Below are 20,662 nucleotides of genomic sequence, written 5' to 3' on the forward strand. Positions count from 1 at the left end.
GCAAGCTTTGGCTAAATGTAATTGTGTTGGCACATTAGGTACATTGCACACTTTTCAAATGAAGAGCAACTAAAAGCTGTAATATGATGTGAGGCAGTGGGTGTAGTCACTGACTAAACAGTTCCTCCCTGTTTTCCCGGCTCCTCCCTCAAATAATCATAGTCTGCTGTTAGAAAACAAGAGCAAATGTTTGCATTGCATAATATGTTTTAGTTATGAAAAGCTAGAAAACATAATCAGTGTGAGGCAAAGCAGGTCACAATAACCTACCAGACAGGTCTTGTACATCTTCACTGACATTCATCACATCATCATACTCCTCCAGATCTCCCTCTAATATAAAATTGTCAGTCAATAATTACACAAACAAAATCTTACACTGGAAAATACACTAATATATTACAATATACAATATAATAATTGAGCTGATATAATTATAACACTATAATAATATTTAGTAAAAGAAAAGAAAAACACTTCACCAAGCTATTTAAATAAAGCAAAATATGAAACTCACACCTGCTTTTTTGGAGAGCTGTCTTATGATGACGACATCATCATAGCTTTCTGATATGTCCCCTGCAAAAACAAACAAAAATAAATAAACAAATAGGCAATCAAATGACAATTTAGAACAGTATAATAAAATATACAATATACAAATTATAATATAAATAACATACCCATAAAATATACCTGCATATTCAAAAAATTTAATAAAAATGAAAGAAATAAACCTCTAGTATGATGTGTCAGTCCAACAGTGATTATATCATCATAATTGTCTGCTGTGATTTGTTGCTCTTCTATATGAGTTAAATGCAAAAAACGAAAACAAAAAATAACTAAACAAATAGATTTTACTATTCAAGGGCTCAGTAGGTTAATTAATTATGTGAAATCTTGTGATGAAGTTACAATTAACTGACCTGTTGGGTCTGTGGTGACATCATTATAGTAAGGTGTGACTTCTGTCGCAGATTCTAGGGGGAAAAAAGTAAATAAAAATGAACATTAAAAATAACAGTGTGCTCCATTCTCTTTCACTAAATTTAAAGATAATTATCCACCTTTTCCCTAGCGAGCCTATAATGCGGTTAAATCATGGGAGGCATGTTGGGAGGCAATTTGGAGACATTCTATACTAAAAGAATGAAAGAAATAATTTCAGTCTTATTTCATAATCTATTTTTAGATGTCTGGAGAATAACATAACACTTGGTATTTAATGTTACATTGTATAACAAGAATATCTATGACAAGAGCTTTTTAGTCTGCTGTGGTCTTTTCCTCATTTCTTTGTAGTTTTTTTCCTATGCATTCTGCTATAAATACATAGGGAAAAAAACATACAGTATACAGTGAATTTGTGATCTGATCTCCTGATTTAATTTACAATATGAATAATTTACTGGAATGCACTAAGAATCTTTTGTTTTCCTCTCCAACTCCTCATGTCTCTATCCAGTTTTGTTTCCACATGGATGCTTTAAAATGTAATCATAATCAATCTAATGCAGGTAAATACAATATTTATTAAAATGTCAGAAAACTCGTTGTTAATATTAATGAACAAGGCAAAGTATGTATTAGTCTACGCTGACTATTCTTAAATTAAATGGATTATGTTATATTCTTAATTGTGTTTGTATTTTTTTTTATATTGAACATATATAACATTCAATAATGTTAACTGGCTAAGTGAATGTTTTCAATTAATTTCAGATTTCTGTATGTTACATTATTACATTTTATTCCTCTAACCTGAAAGAAACTCATCAGCATCTTCATACCCAGAGTGCTGCTCTTCAGAAAAGACACTTCCTGTTATTGGGAAGAAGAAGAATATAAATATGTTTACGATCACAAACCTTTGGAACACATTATTTCAAATTATATGCTAAGTCACACCCTTACAAAACCTTGTTGATCTCAACACATACAACACTATACCACTTACAGTACTCACCTCTCTGAGTGAAGTGATTTGGTCTGTTTTGAATCTCCTCATAAACGGCTTCAGTCATCATCTTGCATCTCCTCTCAGAGAGAGCTGTGAGTGTAGACAGACAAACCTGCTGTCAGTTCACAACACATGACTGATCACACACTGAATAAGACACAATATGACAGTCTCTGGATCTCTCCTACCTCTCCTCATCACTCTGTTCTGCTGAATCAGTATAAGCAGTGGCACAAAGAGCAGGAAGAGCACAACTCCCAGTACAATCACAAGCACTGAGGGGACGAAGAGAGACACTGCTAGAGGAGTTTGTAGAGGAGTGACTGATGTTGAGTGAACTGGAGGAGAAACTGATGTTGTTGGGTTAGGAGTAGTGAACACTAAATCTGGTAAATCTGCCAAAAAACACATTAAAAAACATAAATGCCTTAAATACATCAATATTATTAGCTCTAAAATGATCAAATTAATATTATTCCTAAGTGTTTTGCTATGACCTGCACAGGTGAGTCCAGCGTGCTCTTTGTGGGAGCAGTCATTGTGGTTATTTAGGGAGAGAGGACAGTCCCACAGGTGAATCTCATTCCCTCTGCACTCGACTCTGTTCAGCCACACAACACCTTCACCAGCACCAAAGACTGAATTCCCATCAGCCCTCAGTGCTGCTCCACAACCCAGCTGTCTGCAGACCACCTGAGCATCGCTGATGTCCCACTGATCATCACAGACTGAGCCCCACACAGCGTTATGATACACCTCCAGCCTCCCAGAGCACCGGCCCTCCCCTCCACTCAGTCTGAGAGGAACATGATCTAAAACACACACATCACAGACAAGGAGACAGCAGAGTGATGACAGAACAGTGGTGCCTATGAATGTGTATGTGGATTAAATCTCTTGGTACCCCCAGAACAAAATTACATACATTACATTTGGCTGTTATGATTCTCCATTTGATAAACTAACCTGAACACTGTCTCTGGTAGGGAACTGTGGAGCATGTCAAATAGCTTCGTGGGGACTCATGACTCTCATTTTCTGTACAAAAGATAATTCAATATTATGCTACAGTATATTTGCAATTTGTTTATATACTCATGAATGTTAAAGGATTTATGTTGTTTTTTTAATGACAGAAATTGTATCAGTTTTACCTAAGCAGGTGATTTTGGCTACTTTATCCCTGTCACAGGTTTTCTGTCCCCAGGGTGAAGACGGACACTGCCATAGACTTGAATCATGTGGTCGACATTTCACTTTATTCAGCCAGTTATGAGCTGATTCCACTTTTGTTGTAGAATCAGACAAAACACCAGATCTTCCACAGTTCAACTCTTGACAGATCAGACTCACTGTGTCTCTGTCCATCTTATGGTAGCACACATTTCCCCAGGATCCATTGTAGAAAACCTCCACATTCCCTTCACAGCCCTCAGTTAACCTGATCTCTTTAAACTCTATACAGAAATGTAAGTATATTTTAATAATCTCAGTTTGTTTTGTTTTTATTGTATTCATTTGAAGTTTAATTTAATTATATAGCATGTTTACCTGAGCACACGACTCCTACATCCTCCTTGTGATGACAGTCATGTTTTCCCCAGCCTGGAGAAGAGCAGCTCCACAGGGACGTCTCATTCCCCTCACACTCCACCTCATCCAGCCATACGGGTCCAGAACCAGGACCAAACCAGGCTGGTACCTGCTGGTTACTGAGGGCCACTCCACACTGCAGCTGTCTGCACACCACATGGGCATCTTTAATATCCCAGGAGTCATCACACACTGTCCCCCATGAGCTGCTGTGAAAAACCTCCAGCCTCCCTGCACAGTCTCCACCAGAACCCACCAGCCTGATGGATCCATGACCTGATATTCAGAAGACACATTATTGACACATTGATCACTAACAACTGAAGAATTTTCCCAGATGTTGTTGTTCTCACCAAGGCAGGTGATTGACAGCTGTTGTGTGGAGCTGCAGTTGAGAGTTTGTGGAGAGCTGCAGTTTCCCAGATGAGCTTCACTCCCAGAGCACTGGAAGCCCGTCACACACTCACGACTGTGTTCAGGACTGGATGAAGAGGAGCCATAGAAGTTCAACACAGAGCCACAGCCCAGCTGTCTGCAGACCACAGAGGATTCAGTGAGACTCCAGGAGTCCAGCAGAACTCTCCTCCAGACCTGATGAATGAAAACTTCCACCTCCCCCTCACACTGTCTCTCTCCAGACAACCGCACCAGACCATCATGAAGAGCCAGAGAGGAACCTGTGGAGATCTCATGTTTTAGGGAGAGTATATGCCTTACATAAAATCTTAAGGAGGGACTCACCAGAGCAGATGACTCCAACATCTTGTCTATGAGAACATTCAGCTCGACTCCATGAAGAGATGGAACATTCTGAGAGTTTTGTTTCATTCCCGTCACAATCAAACACATCAGCCCAGATTTCACCACTTCCCTCTCCAAACCAGTCTGATCCCACAACAGACACAGCAATCCCACAATTCAGCTGTCTACAGAGGACACTGGCATCTCTCATTTCCCAGCATGCATCACACACTGTGCCCCACTCATTGAGGAACTGAAGCTCCACTCTTCCAGAACAAGAGTCTGAACCATTTACCAGTTTGAACCCAGTGTAACCTGAATAAAAGACTGCCAGCTTATTTAAATGTAAAACTAAAGGCAAGTGAATAGAGCAGTAAAACTCGCTGTCCATTAAATATATAAGTATAATGTAACACTGTGTTTTGTATACAGCATTCTTTTGTATCTCAGCATATTTACAGTTTATCCAATTTGTCATTCATTTAAAATAAATAAAATTAAAAAAATATATACATATTTTGTTTGGTCATAAAAAGATCCCAAATATTTATACTCAACCGAAACATATCAGTCCCACATCATTGTCATGGGAACAGTTGTTCTTGCGTGAAGATAGATGTGGACAGAAGTATATTTGAGATTCATTTCCTTTACACTGAATCTCTTGTGTCCACATCTGAGTGTCTCCTTTGCCAAAAGCAGCTGCTCCCAGCACCTGTACAGGAGCCCCACAGTCCAGCTCTCTACACACAACCTCTGCATCCTGCTGGTCAAAGGCAGCATCACACACTGTATGCCATGTGCTCCCATGAATCACCTCTAATCTTCCAGAGCACAGGTGAGGACCATCAATAAGTCTGGAATGTTTATGATCTGTTTTATAAATAAACAGCCAAAAATGCAAGTGTTTTTGTTTGTTCAATACTCATTACAATTATTTACCTAAAATACATAATTTAAATGAAAATGGCACAATTTAACAACATCAGATGACATCACGGTTTTGCCCTTCGTTTACGGCAAAGTGTTATATGACATTAAATTAATCACAATAATAGTTGTTGAAGATCAGGCTCTTTCACCTGAGCAGATGACTCCAGCATCACTATAGTGACCACAGTGTGAATTAGACCATCCTAGTGATCTACAGTTCTTCAGTGTGGACTCTGATCCAGCACACCTGACAGAATTCATCCAGACTGGTCCTGATCCTGGTCCAAAATGAGCATCACCCAGAGCATCTACAGGTACTCCACAGTCCAGCTCTCTACACACCACTATAGCATCAGCCATATCCCAGTGAAAATCACACACTCTTCCCCACTGACCTCTATGAAGAACTTGCACTGTACCAGCACAGCGACTGCGGCCACCGACCAACCTCACATTTGCACTATCTAAATATTGAACAGAGAAAATGAGAGATGAACAGACAGTGAGGAAGAGAGAAAGAAAAAGAGATGAGAGTTACTATACAGGTTACAATTTGTGCCAACCTGCACACACAAGTCCAGCACTATATTCATGTGAACACTTATGTTCGTGTGAAAATGATGTTGGACAGAGGTTAATCTGAGATTCATTTCCTCTGCACTGAATCTCTTGTGTCCACATCTGAGTGTCTCCTTTGCCAAAAGCAGCTGCTCCCAGCACCTGTACAGGAGCCCCACAGTCCAGCTCTCTACACACAACCTCTGCATCCTGCTGGTCAAAGGCAGCGTCACACACTGACATCCACGTCTGATCATGAAGTATCTCTAACCTCCCAGAACAGTGAGACCCGTCAGACAGTCTGACATCTGAACAAGTACGCGGAAAAAAGAAGCATAAAAATACCTATTTTACACCTAGAAATGTTTTCTCTCATGAAATGTATGGGCATATTTTTTTGCAAGATATTATTATTGTTATATTATGTAACACTGGTATATTATTTAAATCATGTCATTATTTATGTGCATTTCACTTCTGCCTTGTGTACTAATCTATCTCATACTTGAAAAAAATATTGTTGGCTCTTGTAAGAATTTGGTTGTGATAATCATAATTTGTGAGATGTTTTGGATAAATGTATTTGTTATATGAATTCATGAAAATGTGATTAATCAGTGATGTTTGAGGTTTGAAGGTTTGAGACAGTTTACCTGAGCAGATGATTCCAGCATCTCCAGAATGATCTCTGTCATTTTTACCCCATCCTTTTGATCCACAATTCTTCAGTGTAGACTCAGATCCAATACACCTGATATAATTCATCCAGATTGGTCCTGATCCTGGTCCAAATTTAGCATTATTTAGAGCATCTACAGGATCTCCACAGTCCAGCTCTCTACACACCACTGCAGCATCAGCCATATCCCAGCCAAGATCATACACTCTTCCCCACTGACCTCTATGATGAACTTCCACTCTACCAGCACAGCGATTATTACCGTCAACCAACCTCACATTCACATGTGCTGTTTATTGAAAACAGAGCAAGGCATATTGAGAAAACAGAAATATTGAAAAAAAAGAGCCAAAGAAAGAATGAGATGAAAAATAACATACTTCTATATTACATTCATTCAAAATCCAGAGGTTTGAATCTGAAAGGAAATTAGCTCTAACCTGCACACACTAGCTCAACACTGAATTTATGTGAGCAGTTGTTTTCACGTGATGGTGATGTTGGACAGAAGTGAATCTGAGATTCATTTCCTCTGCACTGAACCTCTTGTGTCCACATCTCAACATTTCCTTTGTTAAAAGAAACTGCTCCCAGCACCTGTACAGGAGCCCCACAGTCCAGCTCTCTACACACAACCTCTGCATCCTGCTGGTCAAAGGCAGCGTCACACACTGACATCCATGTCTGATCATGGAGTATCTCTAACCTCCCAGAGCATCGAGATCCTCCAACCAGCCTGACACCTAGGAACAAAATATGAATATAACACTGATGCTTATCTTTTAATTAAAAAAAATATGCTTAACAATAAAATGAATGAATGAATGAATGAATAAATAAATGCAGGAGACTCATCATTAATGAAACTTCAGAGGTTTGGAACAACTCACCTGAGCAGATGACTCCAGCATCTTTAGTATGATCACAATTTTTTTCACTCCATCCTGCTGACTCACAATTCTTCAGTGTGGATTCTGATCCAGTACACATGACATAACTCACCCACACTGGTCCTGATCCTGGTCCAAAATGAGCATCAGTCAGAGCATCCACAGGTTCTCCACAGTCCAGCTCTCTACACACCACTGCAGCATCAGCCATATGCCAGAAATCACCACACACTGTTCCCCACTGACCTCTATAAAGAAACTCCACTCTACCAGCACAACGATTGTGACCACCAACCAACCTCACATTTACATGGTCTGTATATTGAACAAAGAGAATAAAAGATCAAGAGGCACAGAGGAAGAGAGAAAAAAAGAGATAAAGTATTCGCACAATGAGGGTTAAAAAAACAAACTAACTAAAACTTGTGATTTGAATCTGAGGAAAAAAATTAGCTCCAACCTGCACACATCAGTCCAACACTGTATTCATGAGAACAGTTATTTTCATATGATGGTGATGTTGGACAGAGGTGAATCTGAGATTCATTTCCTCTGCACTGAATCTCTTGTGTCCACATCTGAGCGTCTCCTTTGCCAAAAGCAGCTGCTCCCAGCACCTGTACAGGAGCCCCACAGTCCAGCTCTCTACACACAACCTCTGCATCCTGCTGGTCAAAGACAGCGTCACACACTGACATCCACGTCTGATCACGAAGTATCTCTAACCTCCCAGAACAGCGAGAACCTCCAACCAGCCTGACTTCTAAAAGAAAACAGACATTTATCAGACATGTTAATGACATCTATATGGTCAATTTCCAATAAATATAATAATGTTTATGTTAACTTATCTAGACTTATGCAGCTACAGGGCAGGCTTAACAGGCAATTGCTTGGGGAAAATAATGAGATATTTTAATCGGATTGTCCCCACAAATTCAAAACTGAAGTTTTGTGACTAATACGATTGCCACAATTTAACAATTTCTCTTTGCATGTTTTATTTAAAAAAAAAATATGTTTTGACTGCCAAGCATTCAAAAATTATAGAAACAGTATAGGGAAGTTGCCAGAAAACCTAAATAATTAGTCTATATTGTAAATAATAAAGTAAAAAAAAACTACATTACAAACTAATTTAAATTCCTAATTTTAAAATTAAACATTTCTCATTATACATTTCTCAGGGTACCGGCGAATATAACCAAAGCTAAATGTTTGTGTTACATAAACTAAACCAAGGAAATAATATACAATGTTATATACTATCAGCTGTTGCATTCAAGAAGCTGGGGCTATTTCGATATATTGCGTGTTGCACTTTGCTTTAGGTATTGTTAGAGACTAGGAAGATTGATCGACATTTGTTGGCGCTTCATCAGATGAACTAAAGATGTAAGATCTGAGCTAAAGCTGGCACTCTTGGTTTCTGTTCACCTCAAATTCTGCTATCAAACTTGATTAAAAAAAGTTTAATTTATGCAATCAGATGGGTTTAACAAAAGCATATACAGTACAATTGTTTAACAACCTCAGAGCTCAGAATAGGTGTGTATATAAGGGTTTGTCAGATGTTAAATATCAGTTTCCCTATGGAGAAAACAAACTGTTTTTACGTGTCAATCCCAAACACTGACAGTGTTAACATAGCTTAACTCAGTGGTTCTGCAATGTTTCAAACCAAAATGTCCTCTCCAACATCATATTATGTATAATTACAAGTTTACAACTTTTAAAATCTGAAAAGTCTTAAAACTGAGCATCATACACAATCCATTCAGATTTTTTAAAAGCTGTGTAGCGTAATAGGCCTACAGTACAGCATTTGGATGGGTATGCTTCTCCCTTGTATTACATAAGAAAACACTAATACAAACTTTTCACGTTTTATAGACGGAAACAGGGTAATTCAGTTTTTTCCCCAATCAGTAAATGTCCAACAACAGACATTCAATCTGCCAGACCTTTAAATATCCCTGTTTCAAACTGTTTAAAATGGATGATTGTTATTAAATATGCATAAAACATTTATTACCTATGTAAAAGAGAAATAATTATTTTATGTTTATTATTCCCAGCATCATTATTTTGCAAGTCTGAAAAAAAGTTTAAACTAATTCAGAAAAAAGGCAGCGGTTTACCTGAGCAGATGACTCCAGCACCCTCATTATAGTCACAGGTGTTTTTACCCCACCCTGATGACCCACAGTTCTTCAGTGTGGACTCTGATCCATTGCATGCAACATATTTCATCCAGGCTCGTTCTGATTCTGGTCCAAATTGAGCATCACCCAGAGCATCTAGAGGTTCTCCACAGTCCAGCTCTCTACACACCACTGCAGCATCAGACAAATCCCAGTAATCGCCACACACTGTTCCCCACTGACCTCTATGGTGAACCTCCACTGTGCCAGCACAGCGACTGTGGCCGCCAACCAGTCTCACATTCACACTGTCTATTTGCAAAACAGATAAATAAGAGGCGAAGAGATAAAGATACAATGAACATGACTGGAAAACCGATGACATAGAAAAAAAAAGGATGATTTAAGTTTGACAGAATAAAAATAAAGCATCTTACATTTGAAGAAAAAAATTAAATTGAGATTATTTTCCTCCACAAATAAAATTTACTTACCAGCTGTGATGAGTTTTATCAGGAACATAAGCATTAAACTCCTCATCATCTAGTATTTTATCAGCTGAGAACACAGTTTTGAGTTTCTCCTCTTCTCTTTCCAAAAATACTGAAGAAATGGGGTTTTATCAGCACCCTAAAGCAAACAGTGAGGGAGAGAGAGGGAGAGAGAGAGACCTGCAGCTGCCAATGAGACTCTTTACTACCTTATTAGACACAACAGAGGAAATCATCAAACAACTTCAGTGACAAATCAGAGGAGGCATTTCTTATTTTCACCATATATTTCAAAAGAACAGCAGCACAGAAAAGGACTCCTCCTCCACACACACACACACACACACACACACACACACACACACACACACACACACACACACACACACACACACACACACACACACACACACACACCTGCCAGAAGCAAAAGATAGTAAAACATCATACAGGAGATTTCAAAGAGAGGAAGCACTTCAGGATATTTACAGCATCAACACCTGCTGAGATACAGATGAATGCTCACTTTAAACTTAAATTTAAAACAAGGATTGAAACAAACATGATAATTAAAACTTTATAACATTAAAATTTGGACAAGCTACTTCCAGCTATTTCAATTTATTTATTACAGGAATACAAGTATTTTGGCCATTTGCCACTCAGGAGCTTTCTTAGCTCTATCCAACTGCAATCCATATGCCAGAATTTAATAACTATTTAATTAGCACTTTGCTCGCAATCTAAAAAATGCATAAATAAAATAAAATAAAATAAAATGAATGACACAAATCAAATAAACTGTGGTTAAAAAAGTAAGGAGTTGTGCGTTGATGTGGCAGTGCTTTATTCACCCACTAGATGGCAGCAAAAATACAATGAGCAGCTAATAAGTCCAAATAAGTACAAACACGATCAAGCAAGTACAAACAAGTACAAACACCTCTTTTTAATACTGTTGGAATAATATTCATTCAAATAATATTTTTATATTAACGATATAAATATAATATATTGTCTTACATTACACTATTTTGTTTTTGCATGTACATGTATTGTTGCTTTGGCTAATTACAAAACAACCATTTACTGGAAAAAAGTTACATGAACTTTAAAATACTAAACAAAAGCTTAATAAAATGCTTCCTTTTATTATAAAAAAAAAAGCTTTTTATTATTTATGACATTTTTTAAGAAGATTTTCACAGAATGATTTCTGAAAATGGCTTTAGAAATGTCTATTAATGCTATTGATCTCCACAAGATAGCATTAAAAAGACCGTAAAATCCACAGGGCTGAAATCACACTGATATTTGCTGGCTCAGTCTTAACTGTCATTAGACTTCTGACATTATTTTGTTTGTCTGACTGTCTATAGACACAAACAAATCATAGCATAATATCCATGTCTCTAGCAAAGAAGCAAACAAAACTTAAAACAACAACAACAACAACAACAACAACAACAACAACAGCAGCAGCAGCATTGGTAGCCGCTAGTCAAATAGCCTTGAAATGCATATAGTTGCATAATGTAGACTGTATATTAAAGTTTGAAGATATTTTTTTCTAGTTAATTTTGAGTTGATAAAAAAATACAGTATAGAGAAAAAAATTAGAAAACACATCAGAGATTAATTAAATATTAAAGCTCTCTTACGTCTCATTTGACAGGAATAAAAAAAGTTTATAAAAATATGAAAACAAACACTTAAACTTGAACCTAAATCACTAGAAATTATGTTTGCAGTAATTATGTTGATCAAGATTTGAGTTTATGACTCTAAAGTATCTAAGATGTATCAAAAGCAACTCTAAAATGTAAAAAAAAAAAAAAAAAAAATCAACCAACCAACCAAAAAAAAAACCAAACAAACAAAAAAAACTCCTTGAGCCGTGAAAGTGGGTGTGGCCATTGAGTTATACAGCCCTTGCATCATCATTCTACACCTCCCCTAAATCATAACATCATCATAATCTGGAAAATCAAACAAAACAGAAAACATTATTGTGATTGCACAACTGTACAATTAAATTCCAACTCGAATACAAGCATACTACATTATTTTTAGATCATCAAGTGTATGAATCGCAAGACAAAAACTATTTACCTAGCAGGTTTATCTCATCGTCTTTGCTGTTCTCTACATCATCATACTCCTCCTGATTGCCGTCTGATACACATGTGAAATAAAAACTTACACTGTAATGTGTAACACAGCTTGTGTCATTGATCTTTCTCCTCTTGACTGTCTGAGACTATTAGATTAAATCTTATAAAGCAATGATAATTCATTAATAGTAGAAACACATGTTTAGTATGTCATAGAAAACTACAAGACTAAAAACAAAGTTCCCCTTCAGTCGAATCACTTCGACGTTACATTGGGATCTTGCTTGAGAGACCAATGATCTCTGAGCCTTATTCAAAAGGCCAATGAAATTGGCGAGTGGAACGTGCGCGCCGGCCACGCCCCCGTACATACGGGTATATAAGATGGCGGCGTGCACCACTCAGTCAGACTTTTGCTTCAGAGCTGATGGTAGAGCTTCTCCTGACGCCAAAAAAAAAAAAAAAAGAGTTCCTGAGTTCATGCTCTCTCCCGCCGGTGTGCTGCCAAAACCTAAAAGAGTGATTTCTAAAAAGAGCTATTGGCGGCCACCGGCACGGTCCCTGTGGGCAGCCGTTTTTACGGCTTCAAAAAAGCCTTTTGCAACCAGCGAGCAGCCCCGGCGAGTGCACACTGCCCCGCGGTTCCTCCCTGGGCAATCCGGGGGTCACAAAAGAGCAATTTCTCACGGCCGATCAGACGTTCTTTTCAGAATGGCTCTGCGGCCGTGCGTTTCTGGATGTGGTAGTTTCCTCACTCCAGCAGACGGACATGAACGCTGCCTCACGGGCTTTGAGCACGCTCAGGCAGCGTTCACGGATGGATCATGCCCGCACTGTGAGAGCATGTCCATGGCCACGCTGAAGTCCCGCCGCTCGTTCGCGAACTATGCTTCTTTCGGCTATGCTTCTCCGGGCGGCCAGGGGGATAGGCTTGGAGGTTCCCAGTGAGCCTCCGGCCGATCCCTCTAGGCTGGATGACTGGTTCCTGGGGAGCGCACTGGCGGCACCGCCGCGCTCTCCCCCGGTTCCTTTCTTCCCGAAGGTGCATGAGGAGCTGACAAAATCGTGGCGCACTACGTATTCGTTTAGAGCGCGCTCCAGCTCCTCTCCCCTCGCCACTCTCGATGGCGGGGCAGCCAAGGGGTACGTGGCGATCCCCCAGGTTGAGTGCGCTGTGGCGGTGCACTCTCAAACACCTGCACGAGAGTGGTCCAGACCAAGGGACATTTGAGGAACTCCGCGCCGCCACCGACTTCACGGCGCGTTCCCTTGGTCAGGTGATGTCCACCTGCGTGGTCCAGGAACGGCACCTATGGCTGACCCTGGCTCAGATGGCAGAGGCCGACAAAGCTTGCTTTCTCAACTCTCCTGTCTCCCAGGGTGGCCTGTTCGGCGACACCGTGGAGGATTTTGCCCAGCAGTTCTCCACGGTCCAGAAGCAGACTGAGGCCATAAGACATATCCTGGCCCGCCGTGAGGTAAGAACAACCCTTCTGCCGCCGGGGCCCCCGCCTCCGCCTGCTCGTCGCTGAGAGCACCCCCCCACGGCTCCTCAACCAACTCCAGCTCCGTCCCCTGCTGAGATCCACGAAGCGAGACTCGCAGCCCGACGTCGAGCTCCCCGTGGGAGAGGGGCGCCGCTCGCTTCTCAGGGTCCTGCGAAGAACACCCGCAGGCGAGCTACGAAGCGTCCCTGAGACGGGCACCCCGGAGGTGAAGAAATCTGCTCTTTTGGGGACAAGGACATCTGCGTTCCCACCCCCTGTGGAGGGCCGGGGGTTGCTGTGTACTCATATAACATCGCCACCCACAAAATCACAAGAAGAGCTGAATTTCTCACCTCCTTTCCTTCCTGAGCAGTGTTTCCACTCCTCGGAACCAGACTCGGAGCTGGACGTCGCCAGCGCGGGAACCAGGGAAGAAGGTAAGCGCTGCTCAATGCAGCCGGACTTTTTTCCAGGACGTTCATCCTTCTGGGATCAGTCCCCTTCCCCTTCCCCCCCTAGGCTGCCCCACCGTGGTCACGTCGGTCAACGTTCCCTTGATACCCCTGTCGACTCGGCTGGGAGCCTGGCTTCAGCTTCTCAGCCCCTCGCAGTGGTTGATACGGACGGTACGTCTCGGCTATGCGATTCAATTCGCCAGGCGTCCCACCATGTACAGAGGCGTGCTTCACACTACTGTCCAATCAGACACACATGCCGCTGTCCTGCATGCGGAGGTTGCAGTCCTACTGGCGAAGGACGCAATCGAGTCAGTCCCTCCAGCCAAGATGAAGTCAGGGTTCTACAGTCCCTACTTCATCGTGCCCAAAAAGAGCGGTGGGTTAAGACCCATCCTGGATCTCAGAGCACTGAATCGGTCCCTTCTCAGGCTGCCGTTCAAGATGCTCACCACGAGGCGCATGCTCACATGCATCCGCCACCAGGATTGGTTTGCAGCCATCGACCTGAAGGACGCCTACTTTCATGTCTCGATTCTTCCTCGACACAGACCCTTTCTACGGTTTGCTTTCGAGGGTCGGGCATATCAGTACAAAGTTCTCCCGTTCAGCCTGTCCCTCTCTCCCCACGTCTTCACGAAGGTCGCGGAGGCAGCCCTGTCCCCCCTTTGGCAGGCGGGCTTTCACATCCTCAACTATCTTGGCTCCTCATAGCTCACTCGTGAGATCTGTTGTGCGAACAGAGGGACCCGGTGCTCCAGCACCTCAGCCGTCTGGGCCTTCAGGTCAACCGAGAGAAGAGCAAACTCTCCCCAGTGCAGAGGATCTCTTTTCTCGGTGTGGAGCTGGACTCGGTCGAAATGACAGCCCGCCTCACCAACGAGCATGCGTCATCAGTGCTGAAGTGTCTGGAAAAAATCAGACACAAAACAACGGTTCCTCTCAAAACATTTCAGAGGCTCCTGGGGCATATGGCAGCTGCAGCCGCAGTTACGCCGCTGGGCTTGCTTCATATGAGACCGCTTCAGCGCTGGTATCACGATCGAGTCCCGAGATGGGCATGGCACCGTGGCACACTCCGGATTGGCGTTTCCCTGCAGTGTCGCCGCCTATTCAGCCCGTGGTCCGACTCTGCTTTCCTACGGGCAGGGGTGCCCTTGGGACAGGTGTCCAGGCATACCGTGGTCTACACGGATGCCTCTACCACGGGTTGGGGTGCTGTATGCAACGGGCAAGCAGCATCAGGCTCCTGGACAGGACCTCGACTGCAGTGGCACATCCATTGCTTCGAGTTGTTGGCAGTGTTTCTGGCCCTTCGCCACTTCCGACCGGTGTTGCGTCAGAAACACGTTCTTGTTCGTACCGACAGCACTGCGACCGTAGCTTACATCAACCGCCAAGGTGGTCTTCGCTCCCGTCACATGTCTCAACTCGCCCGCCATCTGCTCCTTTGGAGTCAAACGTGGCTGAAATCGCTACGTGCCGTTCATATTCCAGGGGAACTCAACCGTGCAGCCGATCAGCTCTCACGGCAGTCCACCCACCCTGGAGAATGGCGACTCCACCCCGAGACAGTCCAGCTGATTTGGAGCCATTTCGGGGAGGCCCAGATAGACCTGTTTGCCTCCCCCGAATCCTTCCACTGCCAGCTGTTCTATTCCCTCTCCGAGGCCCCCCTCGGCAGGGATGCACTGGCACACAGCTGGCCTCCGGGGCCCAAGTACGCCTTTCCCCCAGTAAGCCTCCTTGCACAGACTCTGTGCAAGATCAGGGAGGACGAGGAGCAGGTACTGCTGGTTGCGCCACACTGGCCCACCCGGACCTGGTTCCCAGAACTTATTTCCCTCGCGGCAGCCCCTCCCTGGAAAATCCCCTTGAGGAAGGACCTTCTTTCTCAGGGGATAGGCACAATTTGGCACCCGCGTCCCGATCTATGGAACCTGCACGTCCGACACCTAATACCTTTGCCAGGTTTTACAACCTCTGCGTAGAGGCTGTGTCCTCCCGTGTTTTAACATAGTCAGGTAACGGGAGACCGGCTGGTCCCGGCTTGCTGCGCCATTCCTTTGGATCCGTGCGCCACTCCCAGCTGTTCCCTCCATAGCGAACCTGGGTCCTCCATGCCCCGCAGTCAGCCTAGTGCGGAGTAGGTACTGACTGTGCTCCTGCCGGGTCTCCTTCGCCCCGCAAGGTTGTGGCAACATGTCTCAGTATTCCCTCGGTCAGCCAGAAGGCCGTGGTTTCCCTCGTGTATCCCTAGTGTCTATGGATACATCGAATTATTCTCTTTCCACATGTAAAATATCTCATGTGCTCCGCCCCCCCAACACCTGCTTCAGTACAACTGGCACCCCTGTGGGCCCCCGTATTGGGCCCCAGGGCGTTGGGAAGGTTACGTTCGTACCCGCCTGCGGACACGTCCGCCTGTCTGCACGTGGCGTAGGGCGTAACGCGGCGTCAGACTCATGTTCCAAGGGTCTAAGTTCCCAATGTAACGTCGAAGTGATTCGACTGAAGGGGAACGTCTAGGTTATGTAGGTAACCCTCATTCCCTGAAGGAAGGAACGGAGACGTTACATTCCCCTGCCACGATCTGACGTCGCGCTGACGCCGAGCTCTCCGGCTCTTAAGCAAAAACCTGACTGAGTGGTGCGCGCCGCCATCTTATATCCCCGTATGTACGGGGGCGTGGCCGGCACGCACGTTCCACTCGCCAATTTCATTGGCCTTTTGAATAAGGCTCAGAGATCATTGGTGACACGTTCTGTGTGACTCACCTGTTACACTTTGAGAGCACTGTCCATTAATGATGACATCAGCGAAATTCTCTGGTGTGTCCACTACACACAAACACAATCATTTTAAACTTGTAAATATAAAATTAAGCTGATAAAATAACATTTTCTGCTTATTCATACTTTATTTAATTTCAGCTAAATTTTATGTGAAGAAATAGGGTGTAAAAATAAATATGCAAAATTATATAAAACAAAAACTTTTTAGTACCATAGTTCTGTCCAGTGGTAATGACATCATCATAGTAGACATCTGGTGTATCATCTAGAAATTTAACATGAAACCAATACCATCACACACAAAACAAACTTGAAAAACAAGCTTGAATGTGTAGAAATACTTAGAGGACTAGAACTGCAAGTGCAGAAGAGAATCAGCACCTGTCTCCTGGTCTGGGTTTTGTCCATCAATGATGACATCATCATAGTCTCCTGGTATGATTTCATTCGTTTTATAAAGAATTAAATAAATACATAGATGCATACATCCATACATTAATAACAATAATAAACATGTGCAAATGTCCTGTAATTTGTGAATTTCACCATGTTTGTGTCATATATTTACTGCAAATGCACTATGTACGCTGGTTTACCAAGGCTGTAAATCACCTGAGAAAAGCTCATCAATATCTTCATACACAGAATGCAATTTTTCAGAGAAGAAACTCCCTGTTAAAGGAGAGCAGAACAGTCAGAAATCAATATTAACAGACTGAATCATTTCCTTTGAGTCAAAAAGCACCACGAGTGAAAGCAAGTCAAAACATGACCTGCAAAAGGATTTCAGAGATTTTCTTCTTTTTCCAAAAGAAAAAGAAGAAATAAGCATGAGAAAAGCTGACTTTTAATGAACTGCACTGCAAGGGTAATTAGTAATGTGCTAGCAGTCAAGTTGTACTTTCTGTGAGTGTAATAAACCTCCACAAAGCAATAAACTGAAGATTTTTTTCTTTTAGATCACATCCATGTGATATCCCTGTTGTTTAAAACACAGTTACACAGTTATTATGCTATTGATGGCTATTCTGCATAATGGTTCTTAATCCTGGTCCTCACGACACCCCCATGTCTCTTTTTTCACTTCAGAGGTTTGTTCTATTCAACAATAAATGCCCTGCGAAGTGGGTATTCAGGGTATTCTGCCATGATTCCAGTTCGAAAGAAGTGTATATGTTCCATTCAAACAGCATTAAAGTGTGTGAGGGATAACGACTATGAGGTTTTTATGATTATAGTTGAGTAAACCCTCTTCTAATGAGCTGGTTATTTGATTAATTAGGTGTGTTAAACAGGTGCATTCTTTTTATTTAAAGTTAATTGACTACCTGAATTTTATTTTATTGACTGATTAATAAATAGAAGGACAACATGCTGCCCTGTGTACTGCACCACTGTACCAGGTACCAAAAACAGGTGTGGTTCACACAAAGTTGATTGTTTGCATAATATGCACAAGATGCAATAGTTAGAGTAAAAGAGCAGAAATGAACACTGTGTAGGAGCCCAATCAATCAGAATGTAGATATGGTTAAATCTTCTAACATTTCCAATGATGTCTCACCTTTCTGAGAGAAGTGATTGGGCCTGTGATAAAGTTCCTCATAAACTGGCTCAGTTGGTGTCTTGTAAAGTCCTGTGTACCAGTCGGAGAGAACTGTGAGTGTAGACAGACAAACCTGCTGTCAGTTCACAACATATGACTGATCACACACTGAACAAGACACAATATGACAGTCTCTGGATCTCTCCTACCTCTCCTCATCACTCTGTTCTGCTGAATCAGTATAAGCAGTGGCACTAAGAGCAGTAAGAGCACAACTCCCAGTACAATCACAAGCACTGAGGAGACGGAAAGAGACGCTGCTGGAGGAGTTCGTGGAGGAGAAGCTGATGTTGTTGTGGCAGGTGTAGATGACACAAAAAAATCTGGAAAACCTGTCAAAAGATTACAAATCATAATTCTTTTTAACACACAAATGTTATACATTCTAAAATCATCTAAAAATATAAATACTGTTTCTTAGTGTTTCCTGTAACCTGCACAGGTGAGTCCAGCGTGCTCTTTATGGGAGCAATCAGTGTGGTTATTCAGGGAGAGAGGACAGTCCCACAGGTGAATCTCATTCCCTCTGCATTCAACTTTATTCAGCCACACAACACCTTCACCAGCACCAAAGACTGAATTCCCATCAGCCCTCAGTGCTGCTCCACAACCCAGTTGCCTGCAGACCACCTGAGCATCGCTGATGTCCCACTGATCATCACAGACCGAGCCCCACACAGCGTTATGATACACCTCCAGCCTCCCAGAGCACCGGCCCTCCCCTCCACTCAGTCTGAGAGGAAGAAACTCTGAAGCACACACATCAACACATTCTCACAAACACAATTTGGTTCACAGAGGGCAGTAACAAATAAGTTATGTGTAAGAAGTACAGTATGTGTGGGAAAGAATGTATAAACATTTGTTAAACTTACTTGAACACTGTCTCTGGTGAGGAGATGCTGAACATGTCAATTGGCTCTGTGGGGACTCATGACTCTTCTCCTCTGAGATTATAACATGATCACCATAATTTTTTTTAATTTAGTCTTTCAGAAACAATCTATTTACTACATTTCACATAAAAAATAAATCCTTACATTAACAGAAACATTACTAAGTGGTTTAAAATCTTACCTGAGCAGGTGATTGTAGCGACTTCATTATCACAGTCATTCTGTCCCCAGGGTGAAGATGGACACTGCCATATAGTGGAATCATGTTGTCGACAATTAAATAAATTAAGCCAGTAATAGGACTTCAGCTCCTCTGAAAATCTTATTTCACTGCCAGATCTTCCACAATTCAGTTCTTGACAGATCAGACTCGCTGTGTCTCTGTCCATTTGGTTGTAACACACATTACCCCAGGATCCATTGTAGAAAACCTCCACATTCCCTTCACAGCCCTCAGTTAACCTGATCTCTTTAAACTCTATATAGAACAGAATGAGATTCAATGAATTAAAAAAATATATGATTCTGGGCATATTAACAGTAATTTTAGTGCTTTTGAGAATAATTAATAGAAATACATTTCCCTTCCGGAGGGAACTCTACGCTACGTCCTGGTGGACACTATGGGAACTGCCTTCAGCATGACCAGTTCTGAACAAGCTATAGAACAACGACAGTGAACTTGACACAGGCCGGCGCTAGCCTATGACGTCATCAACAGGCACCTGCTAGTATAAAAGCAGGTGCCTGTGAGCACATCACCATCTTTTTGTCTTCAGAGTCCTCTAATCTAGCGAGTGAGTACAGCGATGCCTAGAGAGAAATTGTTTAGGAAGTGTGCGGATCCGTGTCAGAGAAATCTGACACCTGATGACGCACACGACCTCTGTGTGGTGTGTTTGGGTGAAGAGCAAGCGCGCTCTGCTCTAGAAGGAGCGGAGTGCGTTCATTGTGAGAGTTTCACCCTGAAGAAACTCCGTTCTCGTTTGTCTCTTTTCTCGAGAGGATCGGGACATCCATCTGCCCCAAGCAGCTCGGGTCCCGCGGCGGCTGAGGCTGCCCGGCGGCTGAGATCGTGGGGATCACAGGTGGAGCTGGCTGACGAGTTTGAGAGAGGGGTTAATCTCTCGCGCGCGTCAGCCGAAGACGAGGACGCGCTGCTAGCGGGAGATGTGCTGTCTCTCACATCTTCCGATCCTGCAGCGAGTGCTCTTTTGGCTTCAAGCCAGGGCGAGCAGGAGGCTGATATGGAAGAAGATGAGTTTTCTGAGCCCGTGCAGCCTCCTTGCCCCGCATATGTGGAGTTGATGTCGGTTA

General features: G+C 42.5%; 2 protein-coding genes across 2 annotated transcripts; both read right to left on the reverse strand.

Moving 5' to 3' along the window:
• Window positions 1-113: 113 nt before the first annotated feature.
• On the reverse strand, window positions 114-6,652 carry LOC141332758 (scavenger receptor cysteine-rich type 1 protein M130-like). The gene is made up of 17 exons (XM_073837721.1): window positions 6,442-6,652; window positions 5,794-6,096; window positions 5,478-5,694; window positions 4,952-5,121; window positions 4,298-4,612; window positions 3,910-4,233; window positions 3,515-3,832; window positions 3,118-3,420; window positions 2,930-3,001; window positions 2,461-2,775; window positions 2,152-2,358; window positions 1,970-2,053; window positions 1,765-1,824; window positions 930-983; window positions 520-579; window positions 271-333; window positions 114-166 (listed from the first exon to the last, which is right to left on the reverse strand). Exons 1-17 carry the CDS (start codon window positions 6,650-6,652, stop codon window positions 114-116), a joined length of 3,129 nt encoding a protein of 1,042 aa, XP_073693822.1.
• A 250-nt stretch (window positions 6,653-6,902) lies between these two features.
• LOC141332759 (antigen WC1.1-like) lies at window positions 6,903-10,041 on the reverse strand. The gene is made up of 5 exons (XM_073837722.1): window positions 9,996-10,041; window positions 9,499-9,813; window positions 7,818-8,120; window positions 7,319-7,672; window positions 6,903-7,210 (listed from the first exon to the last, which is right to left on the reverse strand). Exons 1-5 carry the CDS (start codon window positions 10,039-10,041, stop codon window positions 6,903-6,905), a joined length of 1,326 nt encoding a protein of 441 aa, XP_073693823.1.
• Window positions 10,042-20,662: the final 10,621 nt, after the last annotated feature.

The sequence above is a fragment of the Garra rufa genome, chromosome 4 (genome assembly GCF_049309525.1).
Source record: "Garra rufa chromosome 4, GarRuf1.0, whole genome shotgun sequence".
NCBI classification, from domain to species: domain Eukaryota; kingdom Metazoa; phylum Chordata; class Actinopteri; order Cypriniformes; family Cyprinidae; genus Garra; species Garra rufa.